The 13,903-nt window shown below is 42.5% G+C and overlaps 1 protein-coding gene across 2 annotated transcripts in view; it reads left to right on the top strand.

Moving 5' to 3' along the window:
* The window catches only part of fam193a (family with sequence similarity 193 member A), a 144,412-nt gene that overhangs the window by 30,369 nt on the left and 100,140 nt on the right, over positions 1-13,903 (top strand). For both annotated transcript variants that reach the window (XM_051928618.1, XM_051928617.1), the window contains exon 2: positions 13,541-13,606. In XM_051928618.1, the coding sequence (XP_051784578.1) occupies positions 13,541-13,606 (66 nt within the window). The remainder of the gene's footprint in view (positions 1-13,540; positions 13,607-13,903) is intronic.

Raw genomic sequence — 13,903 nt, 5'->3', positions numbered from 1 at the left:
AGAACGTTCTGAATTGTTGTAATGGCCGTGCCCAGTGTTCATGTAAGGCCTCTGATTGATTTTTTTCCCCCTCATCTCTCTCTTCTCCCTGAGATCTTGATGTTGGTTTATTCACGGGTGAATGCCAGGGTGAACACCAGGAGCTCACATTCAGATCGGTTTATTAGTTAAACACTCCGTCCACCTGGGGAAGAAGAAGAAATCTCTGTGAGTCATGTGGTCCTGTACTAACAGAATCGAGTGGTCTGCTGCAAAAGGTGATTTCTTCTGTGTTGCTGTCCACATCTCGTCTTCTATTCCTCAAACGATCCTAAACCTAAAAGTGCATGGTGACCACCGATGAAGTGGCCTTGCTGTTCCAAAGCTTCTGGACTAGGAGACCACATGTTGTGCTGTGAGGAGGAGCGCCGCTGCTTTAAAAACGACTCGGCTATCTGGCCTGCTTGGATTCTCAGTTGACAGCCTGTCAGCCGCTCTCAGGTTTGTCATTTCCTTGTTATGGACGTCCCGCTTCGGCCTTCGCCGTCTACCTGGCAACCAGCTTTTTGCAGTGCCTCACTGGATATCACGTTTCTTAAATCCTCAGCCAGTCCCAAACAAAGTAAGCGACCTTTGCAGGCTTTTTGTTGTAAGCATTCAGTTCTTAAGGCCTCACGTTTCAGGTTATTGTGAAAGGTTTGCTTGTCTTCAGTCACCGTGAGGAGAGGATGAGAAGTTTTGGCAGGAGGACCACGTCGCTCTCTCACTGTTATAATAATAATAATTCTTTGCATTTATGTAGCGCTTTTCTGTGTGTAGGTTTGAACTTGTTGGGTTTTAATTAGAATAGTTATGAGGATAAACAACTAAAGGGCTGACATATAGAATTAAAAAAATGTTGACATGAATACAAATGAGTGTGAATTAAAAACTCAACCTGTCGTGCATTCACTTCTTTATTGGTCCCTGCTTTCAGCCATTACAAGGATGTGGCTGTGCTGCTAGGCCATTTATTTTAGGCTGTGAAATTATACCAAAGTGAGGGTTCAAATACTCGTATGAATTGGAAGTAAATATTGAGATACTAGCCGACGCCCGCCATAGCAAGAATAGGAACGGAAAACGGTGAGAAAGGAATTCAGAAATCAATAAGAAATAAATACTTCTTGAAAGACGCAGTTGTGAAGAGGTGTTTTGGTGGAGACGACAGATAATGAACAGGCAGTTGCCGGATCCTGGAATAGAGATGACGTTGTACAAAAACCTGTCGACAGAGAAGATACTGTCGTTCATTTTATAACAAAAGCTTAGGAAACAACCGTCGCAAATATAACGAAAATACGAAGGAGCGAAACCAATGCCAATGGTCGACAGAGTACCTTCCTATAGCAGGCTACTTAAAAGACTCCCAGGCGCACACATGGCTGAAGTGAAAGGTCACGCGGTCAGGCTAGATAGAGGGTGGTGACGTGACACCAATGGGGTCATGAGAGAGGAGCGGGGAACGTGGTAGGTGGTCCGAAGGAGGAATAGGAATCGAGAAAAGCGGTGCGGGGGTGTATGGGAGGCCTCAGGCAGCGTGAAGAAGGGTTTGGAAGAGCAGGAACAGGAATCGAGAAATGCCGTGTCGGCTGTGTGTGGGTGGGACGAACCAGAAGAGAAATGTATGTAAGAGACACGGGGAGAGTCACTCGAAAGAGACCCCGAATATCCTGTGGTAGCTCTCGGTAGGATGAACAAATCTGAACCCAAGCAATCCGCTGTCTGCCTTGACGTGTTTGTGTAATCGACTGCATGACGTGATGCTGGAAGTGGTTTCCGTTTTCTGCCAGACACATTTCGACGCGGCACTCCATGTTCTTGGACGATTCGGGGAGGATAGCAGCAATTTCACGTTGGATGTCAATTTATTTATATAGCACATTTAAAACAACATAGGAATGCTGTGGCCAAAGGGCTTTACAATGAAAGAAGAAAAAACACATAAATAATATAAATAATAAGTAAAAGTAAGATTACATAACCACAATGATAGATAGATAGATAGATAGATAGAGTGGAAGACACTATATAAATGATAGATAGATAGATACTTTATTAATCCCAATGGGAAATTCACATTCTCCAGCAGCAGTGTACTGATACAATAAACAATATTAAATTAAAGATTGATAATAATGCAGTTAAAAAACAGACAATAACTTTGTATAATGTTAATGTTTACCCCCCCGGGTGGAACTGAAGAGCCGCATAGTGTGATGGAGGAACGATCTCCTGAGTCGGTCAGTGGAGCAGGACGGTGACAGCAGTCTGTGGCTGAAGCTGCTCCTCTGTCTGGAGATGATCCTGTTCAGTGGATGGTGTGGATTCTCCATGATTGACAGGAGTCTGCTCAGCGCCCGTTGCTCTGCCATGGATGTCAAACTGTCCAGCTCCATGCCTACAATAGAGCCTGCCTTCCTCACCAGTTTGCCCAGGCGTGAGGTGTCTTTCTTCTTAATGCTGCCTCCCCAGCACACCACCACGTAGAAGAGGGCACTCACCACAACCGTCTGATAGAACATCTGCAGCATCTTATTGCAGATGTTGAAGGACGCCAGCCTTCTAAGGAAGTATAGTCGGTTCTAGTCAATGAGGAAACCATGCGTATTACTGAAGGTCACAGAATGCAAGTGAATTGAAATGAGTCTTTAATCTCGTTTTGAATTGTCGACGACTCCTTGATGTGACGAGGTAGAGAGTCCCACAGGTGAGGTCACCAAAGCCCCGTCTGTCCCCCTGAGTACCCCACTTGGCACGAGGGACAACAAGAGACAACTAACCAGAAGATCGAAGCACTTGAGATGGCTGCTGTAAAGCACACAATTCAGATAAATAGCCAGGAGCGAGCCCATGTCAAGATTTGAAAACTGACAGGCAGCCCGTGTCAAGAAGCTAATATTTGGAGAAACAGAATTCGAGTTTCTTGGCCCAAGCAGACAGCGAGCGGCAGCATTCTGGACCAACTGTAACCTGCGGATCAGAGATTTGCTAATCCCAGAATACAGCGAGTTGCAGTAATCGAGGCGAGAAAAGATAAAAGCAGGAGTAGCTTTCTCCAGATCTCTAGAAGATACAAAAGGCCTGATGATACCTAAAAGACGAAGCTCTTGACTACACAGTTAACTTGTTTCTCAATAGAGAGGTTGCTGTCAAAGATAACACTGAGATTGCGGACTTGAGGTTTGCTAAAGACAGAGAAAGAGCCGAGAAGTCCAAGACCGATTTGGGCTTTAGCTGATGGGCCCACTATAAGGACCTCCGTTTTATTTTGATTCAGAAGAAGAAAGTTTTTAGCCATCCAGGATCTTAGTTCAGACAGACAGTTGTGCAGTTGATTTATTTCAGAGTTGCAGACGAGAATATAAACCTGAGTGTCATCAGCATAGCAGTGGAAAGAAATGTTAAAATTTCTTAAAAATAACTCCAATAGGGTGAAGGTATACAGAGAATAAAATAGGAGCCAAAATGAATCCCTGAGGAACACCACATTTAAGAGGAGCAGGAGACGGAAAAGAGGAATTTAAAGTCACTGTCTACCAGTTAGATGTGACCTGAACCAGTTAAGAGCGGCCCCTTTAAGCCCAGCAGCAATGTCTCCTGGTCAGTCGTGTCAAAGCTCGCGGAGAAGGACTGCAGCGCCACCCGAGTCAGTGATGATGGAGATGTCATTGAATACTTTCAGGAGGGCCGTCTCAACACCATATAACACCTAAAGCCTGATTGGTAGATCTCAGATAAATTATTGGAGTTAAGATGATCAACCGATTGATTGTAAATAATTCTTTCTAATATTTTAGCAAGAAATGGCAATTGGGAAATCGGGCGAAAATTGTCTAAAACTCCAGGATCTAATTCTGCCTTTTTTAAGACAGGGACGCCCCGCAGCACATTTAAAGAATGAGGGCACAGCCCACTCAGTAATAGAACCGTTGATAACGGCCAGTAAAGATGGACCCGAAACACTGTGAGGCGAGGTGGTACAACAGCAAGAGGACTGAGAGCTGGTTTAAGGGTGTCGATGGTACTCTTTAACTGTGAAAGTGAGACAAGATCAGAAGATTCCAAGACAGTAGGAAGTTCCTAGCCAGTTGGAACAATACCACAGCGGATTTTATCAATTTGTTTTCCTTCAAATCTTCCAGAGTGTGAGGCCTGTTCTGATAACTTTTACTTTGTCAGACCCCAAAGCAAGAAGTGTGGTGGTGTCAGATCCGGTGCCCGTGGTGGCCAGAGCCACTCAAAGGACTCCATTTCTGCCAGGCTCCTTGCCTTATGATGTGTGACACGTTGCTCCATCTTGCTGGAAGTCACCTTCCGTTAGCTCGCGATCATCCAATTGATTCTGACATCACTTAAACGAATTGGTGACCCAGTAGGTTCACACCATGAAGACGCGCTGCTCGATACGGTACACCACCATCCTGACTGAGTGAAGGGGTACGGGCGCTAGGCACCCAGAAGTTGCTAACAGAGGTTCAATGTCACGATGGCGGTCCGGCCGGCGCCTACCTCATCGCTCCTACGCAGGGGCATCCCAGCTTGTTTGAAGCTCCATAAACTGAGTAGCTCGTTGCACGTTGCTTCGTTCTAGTGAGAGTCATTACAGAATATTCAGGGCCTCTTTCGAGTGAGTCTCCCTGTGTTTGAATGGCGGCAGGAGTGGACTCCTCGTCAGTGTGCCCGGCAGTCTGCTGGGCTATACACCTGGTAGCCCGGCTCTGTATCTGGAGTGGAGGGTGCAGGTCCCCACTGACCTATAGAATCGGGTGACAGATGTCTGCAGTGATGGAGCTCACGAGTCTATAATTGTCAAGCGGTGGCCGATGGCAGCGTCTAGTGACGCAGAGGGACTGCTTTAAAGCTTTGCTGCAGTTTAGTAAGCGTCTACACATTAGAGGAGGAGGCAGCGACGTTTGGCTGAATTTCAATTGTCAGAACCTCTCAGCGGGGAAACTCCACACAGTCTGACAGACAGGGAGCCGGGAATTGGAACAGTAATAATGTCACCCTCTCTTTGTTGTGTGCTGTGCCAGCCTGTGCCCTTGCCCTTCTGGCCAATTCCACTTGTGGTGGCTCGTCCCGCCTGTCTGCCAGACCCGAGAGGTGAGCACAGGCCGCTGTGGTGTCGCGTTTGTGAGCACGACTGCTGTTTGTGCTTCCTGTGTGTCGTCATCAGAGACGTGGCGTTGTCACTGCATGGCCATGAGGGGAGCGAGTGCCGCCTTGGGAAGCTTGAGGGACTTCTTTATATTATTAGCAGGTGCCTCCACAGGGCGGGGGGGGGGGGGGGTGTTTGTTTCCACCTCGCCCCCTTCTGTTAAGCAAAATGTTTCTCCTCTTTTTTTGGAAATGTCTGTTTAGGGCCATGTATGGCTTCTAGATGGCGTCGTTCTTGGTTATATAAAAAAGCACTTGTTAAAGGTTAGTCTTTTTTTTTGGTCACCTTTATAGTGCCCTCCACTAATACTAAAAAAAAAAAATGGGGCTTTGAAATAATAATAAAAAAAAATTGTTGTTTGTCGTCTTGGCGTTTCATTCGAAAATTAAGAACACTCAGAACTTTAACTGCGGTATGAGATTGTCAAATTAATAACTGACGGTCATTGTCTTTGGTGTTAGAAGTGCAATGATGAATTTCAATTTAACACTCCAGTAAAATTACCATGTGCTGGGTGCTGTTTACACACCGCCAGTAAGCAGGAAAGCACCACACGTGTTCATAGGAACTTGTTGAAGGCTCCATTAGTGCATTAGTGTAAGCCTCGTGCTGATGAATCGAGCGCATCTACTATGAAGATCGTGTCACTGACAGACAGACACACCCCGGGACAACAACCTTCCACAGCAACACTTACTTAATCTTTTCATAATAAAAAAGGGTTGTATAATGTGCATAATTTACCAAAAACACCAATAATTTTTCTAATGTACTAACCAAAAAGTTATCAAAAAGTGCCTAGCCTACCAGAAACAACAATTTCATCCTGTACTCCCCATTTAAGTTGACATCTTTGGCTTGCAGGAAGGAAGGAGGAGGAGAATGAAATGGAAGGTGGTTAGGGTTTGGAAGGAGTTTCCTTATACAAATCTTTTCTTTGTAAAATTGTCAAGATGGTGGATTTTGACATGCTGTACATTTTAGCGAGATCGGTCACACGAACGCCACTCTCATATTTCCACACAATTTCCTTCTTCGTTTCGATTGTGATCGCTTTCTTTACCTTCGCTTCCTTCCTTAGCAATTATCGAAATAAATTATATAAATCACTGCACTGACCGAAATTATGTCCACAAACGCACATATCTGGGGTCCGACTGATGCTTACAAATGCTGTCGGCTGTTTGTTTACAATCGCACAAGCAGATACATGTGACCACATTCGGGTCGTAACACAAGATGTTGGTTGTAATTCAAAACAAAAATTTTGGTTGTAAAGCAAGTTGTTTGCATGTCAGGCCGGTCGTATATCAAGGCTCGACTGTATATACAGTACTGTGCAAAAGTTTTAGGCAGGTGTGAAAAAATGCTGTAAACAAAGAATGCTTTCAGAAATATAAATGATTGTTTATTTTTATCAATTTACAAAATGCAAAGTGAGTGAACAAAAGAAAAATCTAAATCAAATCAATATTTGGTGTTCCTACCTTTTGCCTTCAAACCAGCATCAATTCTTAGAGGTCCACTTACACAAAGTCAGGGATTTTGTAGGATTCTAGTCAGGTGTCTGATCAACCAATTCTACCAAACAGGTGCTAATGATCATCAATGTCACACGTAGGTTGAAACACAGTCATTAACTGAAACAGAAACAGCTTCAAACTGGGTGAGGAACAGCCAAACTCTGCTACCAAGGTGAGGTTGTGAAGACAGTTTCATGTCATGGCAAGATTGAGCACAGCAACAAGACACAAGGTAGTTCTACTGCATCAGTAAGGTCTCTCCCAGACAAAGATGTCAAAGCAGACTGGGGTTTCAAGATGTGCTGTTCAAGCTCTTTTGAAGAAGCACAAAGAAACGGGCAACGTTGAGGACCATAGACGCAGTGGTCGGCCAAGGAAACTTAGTGCAGCAGATGAAAGACGCATCAAGCTTATTACCCTTCGAAATCGGAAGATGTCCAGCAGTGCCATCAGCTCAGAACTGGCAGAAACCAGTGGGACCCAGGTACACCCATCTATTGTCCGGAGAAGTCTGTCCAGAAGTGGTCTTCATGGAAGAGTTGCAGCCAAAAAGCCATACCTCCGACGTGGAAACAAGGCCAAGCGACTCAAGTATGCACGAAAACATAGGAACTGGGGTGAAGAAAAATGGCAAAATTTGAAATGTCTGGCTGTAGCGGAAGGCAGTTTGTTCATCGAAGGGCTGGAGAGCGGTACAATAATGAGTGTCTGCAGGCAACAGTGAAGCATGGTGGAGGTTCCTTGAACGTTTGGGGCTGCATTTCTGCAAATGAAGTTGGAGATTTGGTCAGGATTAATGGTGTTCTCATTGCTGAGAAAAACAGGCAGATACTTATCCATCATGCAGTACCATCAGGGAGGTGTATGATTCGCCCCAAATTTATTCTGCAGCAGGACAACAACCTCAGACATACAGCCAAAGTCATTAAGAACTATCTTCAGCGTAAAGAAGAACAAGAAGTCCTGGAAGTGATGGTATGGCCCCCACAGAGCCCTGATCTCAACATCATCAAGTGTGTCTGGGATTACATGAAGAGACAGAAGGATGTGAGGAAGCCGACATCCACAGAAGATCTGGGGTTAGTTCTCCATGATGTTTGGAACAACCTACCAGCCAAGTTCCTTCAAAAACTGTGTGCAAGTGTACCTAGAAGAATTGATGCTGTTTTGAAGGCAAAGGGTGGTCACACCAAATATTGATTTGATTTCGATTTCTCTTTTGTTCATTCACTGCATTTTGTTGATTGATGAAAATAAATGATTAACACTTCCATTGTTGAAAGCATTCTTGGTTTACAGCATTTGTTCACACCTGCCTAAAACTTTTGCACAGTACTGTGTATATGTATATATATATATGTATGTATATGTATATGTATATGTATATGTATGTATGTATGTGTGTATATATATATATATATATATATATATATAAGAAATCAGGAAGGGGGCAAATAGTTTTTCACACCACTGTACGTATATATATATATATATGTATATATATATATATATATATATATATATATATATATATATATATATATATATATATATATATATACGTACAGTGGTGTGAAAAACTATTTGCCCCCTTCCTGATTTCTTATTCTTTTGCATGTTTGTCACACAAAATGTTTCTGATCATCAAACACATTTAACCATTAGTCAAATATAACACAAGTAAACACAAAATGCAGTTTGTAAATGGTGGTTTTTATTATTTAGGGAGAAAAAAAAATCCAAACCTACATGGCCCTGTGTGAAAAAGTAATTGCCCCCTGAACCTAATAACTGCAATCAAGCGTTTGCGATAACTTGCAATGAGTCTTTTACAGCGCTCTGGAGGAATTTTGGCCCACTCATCTTTGCAAAATTGTTGTAATTCAGCTTTATTTGAGGGTTTTCTAGCATGAACTGCCTTTTTAAGGTCATGCCATAGCATCTCAATTGGATTCAGGTCAGGACTTTGACTAGGCCACTCCAAAGTCTTCATTTTGTTTTTCTTCAGCCATTCAGAGGTGGATTTGCTGGTGTGTTTTGGGTCATTGTCCTGTTGCAGCACCCAAGATCGCTTCAGCTTGAGTTGACGAACAGATGGCCGGACATTCTCCTTCAGGATTTTTTGGTAGACAGTAGAATTCATGGTTCCATCTATCACAGCAAGCCTTCCAGGTCCTGAAGCAGCAAAACAACCCCAGACCATCACACTACCACCACCATATTTTACTGTTGGTATGATGTTCTTTTTCTGAAATGCTGTGTTCCTTTTACGCCAGATGTAACGGGACATTTGCCTTCCAAAAAGTTCAACTTTTGTCTCATCAGTCCACAAGGTATTTTCCCAAAAGTCTTGGCAATCATTGAGATGTTTCTTAGCAAAATTGAGATGAGCCCTAATGTTCTTTTTGCTTAACAGTGGTTTGCGTCTTGGAAATCTGCCATGCAGGCCGTTTTTGCCCAGTCTCTTTCTTATGGTGGACTCGTGAACACTGACCTTAATTGAGGCAAGTGAGGCCTGCAGTTCTTTAGACATTGTCCTGGGGTCTTTTGTGACCTCTCAGATGAGTCGTCTCTGCGCTCTTGGGGTAATTTTGGTCGGCCGGCCACTCCTGGGAAGGTTCACCACTGTTCCATGTTTTTGCCATTTGTGGATAATGGCTCTCACTGTGGTTCGCTGGAGTCCCAAAGCTTTAGAAATGGCTTTATAACCTTTACCAGACTGATAGATCTCAGTTAATTCTGTTCTCATTTGTTCCTGAATTTCTTTGGATCTTGGCATGATGTCTAGCTTTGAGGTGCTTTTGGTCTACTTCTCTGTGTCAGGCAGCTCCTATTTAAGTGATTTCTTGATTGAAACAGGTGTGGCAGTAATCAGGCCTGGGGGTGGCTACGGAAATTGAACTCAGGTGTGATACACCACAGTTAGGTTATTTTTTAACAAGGGGGCAATTACTTTTTCACACAGGGCCATATAGGTTTGGATTTTTTTTCTCCCTAAATAATAAAAACCACCATTTACAAACTGCATTTTGTGTTTACTTGTGTTATATTTGACTAATGGTTAAATGTGTTTGATGATCAGAAACATTTTGTGTGACAAACATGCAAAAGAATAAGAAATCAGGAAGGGGGCAAGTAGTTTTTCACACCACTGTATGTATGTATATGTGTATGTGTATATGGTTGTATTTATGATTTTATGTGACTTTATGTCACGTTTTTTTGTCATGCTTTAAATCAGGCTTATTTTAAAACCTACATATATATGTTTGGTATCATTCTTTTGAGAATTTATCGAAGTTTAATGTGATGTTGTTATATTTTCAGATTGTTATTCCGTTTTTAAATTATAAAGTAAAAGATAACAAGAACTTGCATCCCGTGAGACGAGACTTTGTGCCAAATGATTTAACAACAACAACATCATTTATTTCTGTTGCACATTTTCATTCAAATAACGTAGCTCAAAGTGCTTTACATGATAAAGACAAAGTAAGAATTAAAATAAGAGAACACTAATTAACATAGAATAAAAGTAAGGTCCGATGGCCAGGGAGGACAGAAAAAACAAAAAACAAAAAAACTCCAGATGGCAGGAGAACAAAAATCAAATCTGCAGGGGTTCGAGACCACCTGACCAGCCCCCTCTAGGCATTCTACCTAATATCAATGACCTCAGTCAGTCCTCATTGTATTCAGAGTTCTCATGGTAGGTCTTGATGATGACGGTCACATGGACTTCTGGCCTTTAATCCATCAAGGTAGAGACATCAAGGTGCTTTGATCAGGTGGTGGTGTTGGTGCAGGTCGCCACCACAGAAAACCGGAAAAAGAACAGAAGAGAGAGTTGGGGTTAGTATGGATTGTGGAACCACCATGAATAGTAATGATAATTAATTGAATATACAGAGTATCAGGATTACAGTGAAGTTATGAGAAGGCCATGTTACAGTAATGTGTTTATTAAAGTGCTCCACTATATTAGCCTGGAAAATTCCTATTGGCAGGCTATTCCAGATTTGAGGTGCATAACAGCAGAAGGTCACCCGCCTCACCACTTCTTTTAAGTTTAGCTCTTGGAATTCTAAGCAGACACTCATTTGAAGATCTAAGGTTACGATTGGGAGTGTAAGATGTCAGAAATTCCAACATATAAGATGGAGCAGATTATTTAAGGCTTTGTAAACCATAAGAAGTCAATTCTAAATGACACAGGTAACCAGTGTAGTGATGCTCAGACTGGTGTGATGTGCTCAGATTTTCTTTTCCTAGTTAGGATTCTAGCAGCTGCATTCTGCACTCGTTGTAATCGATTGATGTCTTTTTTTGGTGGTCCTGAGAGGAGTGCGTTACAGTAATCTAGTCGACTGAAAACAAAAGCGTGAACTCATTTCTCAGCATCTTTCAATGATATAAGAGGTCTAACTTTTGTTATGTTTGTTAAGTGAAAAAATGCTGTCCTAGTGATTAATATGGGATTTAAAATTCAGGTTACAGTCAACAGTTACCCCTAAATTCTTTACCTCCGTCTTGACTTTTAATCCTAATGCATCAGGTTAATTTCTAATAACCTCATTGTATCCATTATTGCCTATCATTAAAATTTCTGTTTTCTCCTTATTTAGTTTGAGAAAATGACTACTCATCCATTCAGAAACACAAGTAAGACATTGGGGTCAGTGAATCAAGAGAGTCGGGGTCATCAGGTGCTATTGATAAATACAGTTGTGTGTCGTCAGCAGAGCTGTGGTAGCTCACGTTGTGCCCTGAGATAATCTGACCTAAAGGAAGCATGTAAATTGAAAAGAGCAGCAGACCATGATAGAGCCTTGTGGACCACCATATAGGATATCATGTGTCTTTGAAGTATAATTAGCACAACTAACAAAGAATTTTCTACCTGCCAGGTAGGATTCAAACCAATCTAAGACACTGCCAGAGAGGCCCACCTACTGACTAAGGCGATTTCTAAGAATATTGTGATCAATGGTGTCAAATGCGGCACTCAGATCTAAGAGGATGAGAACAGATAAATGGCCTCTGTCTGCATTTACCTGCAAGTCATTGACTACTTTAACGAGTGCAGTTTCTGTGCTGTGATTTGTTCTGATACCCGACTGAAACTTATCAAGAATAGCAGGTTTATTGAGGTGCTCATTTAACTGTATAATGACAGCCTTCTGTAGAATTTTACTTAAGAAAGGCAGGTTAGAGGTGGGTCTAAAATTTTCAGAAGCAGTGAAGTCGAGATTATTTTTCTTAAGTAGGGGTTTAACTACAGCAGTTTTAAGACGGTCTGGGAAGACCCCCGAATCTAATGACGAGTTTACTATGTCAAGAAAATTATCAATTAGCACACCCGATACTTCTTTGAAAAAGCTTGTTGGTATTGGGTCAAGGACGCAGGTGGAGGGTCTCAGTTGAGAAATTATTTTATATAAATCAGGTAAATCTATCCTAGTGAAAGAGCTTAAGTTGTTTATATTGGAGTACTGGGGCTTAAGAGGATGCACAGTGTTGGGGAGATGTACTGTGTTATTTTTAATATTATTAACTAGACAAAGAGCCCGTTTCGACAATGTAAGATGAAACAGGCACGACTTTATGTCAGCAGTGTATGAAGAACAAATGATAAGTAACGAAGAAGTTGTTTTGTAATGATTGTAGTCCACTTTACTCATTACTGTACGGGCTTGTACTGTTAGTTGATGAATTTTCCAGGCCTATAGTATAATATTGAATGATGAATGTTCCAGTACAATATGGAATAGTAATAAGTATAAGCACCACAAACCTGATATATAGGTGTATTGAATGAATGCGTAATTAAATCAGAATGCGTAATTAGGCCTCGAGCTGTAGTCAAAATCGCCTTTCAGGCCTCTAGAGCTTTAATCGAAGTCGCCTTTCTCTTTGAATTTTTGCGGCCGTAAATCTGCCGCCTGCCGCGATGTTGGGGTTGGATGTTGGTTTCGTAAGGGTTTTCTGTCAGCTGCGCAGAAAGCGACTGCGCATTTGGCTTCGGATGGATGTGAGTGAGTGAGGAGGCAGGCGAATTATGTATTAAGATTTTTTGATTGAAAAATACAGCAAAAAAAAAGCCTCACAATAACCACACCGGGGGCCAGAAATAAAACACAAGCAGTAGGACAGCTGCTGTAGAGGCTTTTTAACGTTCACAGCAGATGATCAAGCAAAGAGGAAGTAAAATAAAATACCGTATGTGTTTCCCATTGTATCACCATTTAAGGGGGGGTTTCAGAGGAGCGATGGCGTCTCCTTAGAGTGCGTTCAGCTCCCCTCTTCACAACACGAGCAGCAGAGACGTGAGGTGACGGGTAGGGGGGGTGTGCCAGCATGCACTATTAGTGTCCAGCTGATTTGTTAAAAATGCATTTCAGTCTGAAAGTTCACACGGTTGCTGTACGTTCTACCAGTATGGTCAGAGTTTGTCACCAGTCTGCGATTTGGAGTTTTGGCCGTACTGCCCGCTCCCAGAGCCAGAGAGGGCAGACCCCACGGTGTACCCGTAGAGGCTGGTGAGCCTCAATGCAGGCCTCTAAGGAAGTAAAGGTCTTAAGGGGGGGGGGGCCTTCTTGATGACATGTCATCCCACTTTAGTTTAATTCTAATCCCATCTGTGGCATCCCGTCAGATGGAAGAGGAAACGTCTTTTTAAGAAGTCCAGGAGACGTGCCACCCCTAATTACATTGATGTGTCGTGTAGCTGCTTTTATTCGGCCATTTTCAAATCTCGATTTTGGCTCGCAGCGTTTTTCCAGTATTACTTTAAGAAAGTCTAACATCTTTTTTTTTTTTTCTTTTCGTTGTCTTGCAGGTTTCAATGAATGGCACTCAATTTCCTGAAGCGCCCATCAATTCGGAGTTTACTGGCGTTCCCCAGGTATTTTTTTTTTCTTTTTTTGACTGTCAGATTCTGTATTTCTTTTTCTTAATTGCCTTTGAAGTTGCTGTTTCAAGTAGGTGATCTGTAAAGGCCCACGGAGGTGAAGAACGGCCAAATCTACAGTAACGCCATTTAATTCTGCAGCACGTGACGACACTGTAGTGTAGCGGACTAAAAACCCAAGCTAAGATTCACACTGTCAGTAGACGGTGATTTCTTTATTTTATTGGTGGAGAGCCCAGGAACGCACCCAACCTCGGCCCGACTCACACACACTCCCTCACAGAGACAAAA

This window comes from Erpetoichthys calabaricus, chromosome 5 (genome assembly GCF_900747795.2).
Source record: "Erpetoichthys calabaricus chromosome 5, fErpCal1.3, whole genome shotgun sequence".
NCBI lineage: Eukaryota > Metazoa > Chordata > Cladistia > Polypteriformes > Polypteridae > Erpetoichthys > Erpetoichthys calabaricus.
The sequence above is the reverse complement of the archived record's forward strand: the minus strand, read 5'-3'. Positions and strand labels throughout refer to the sequence as shown.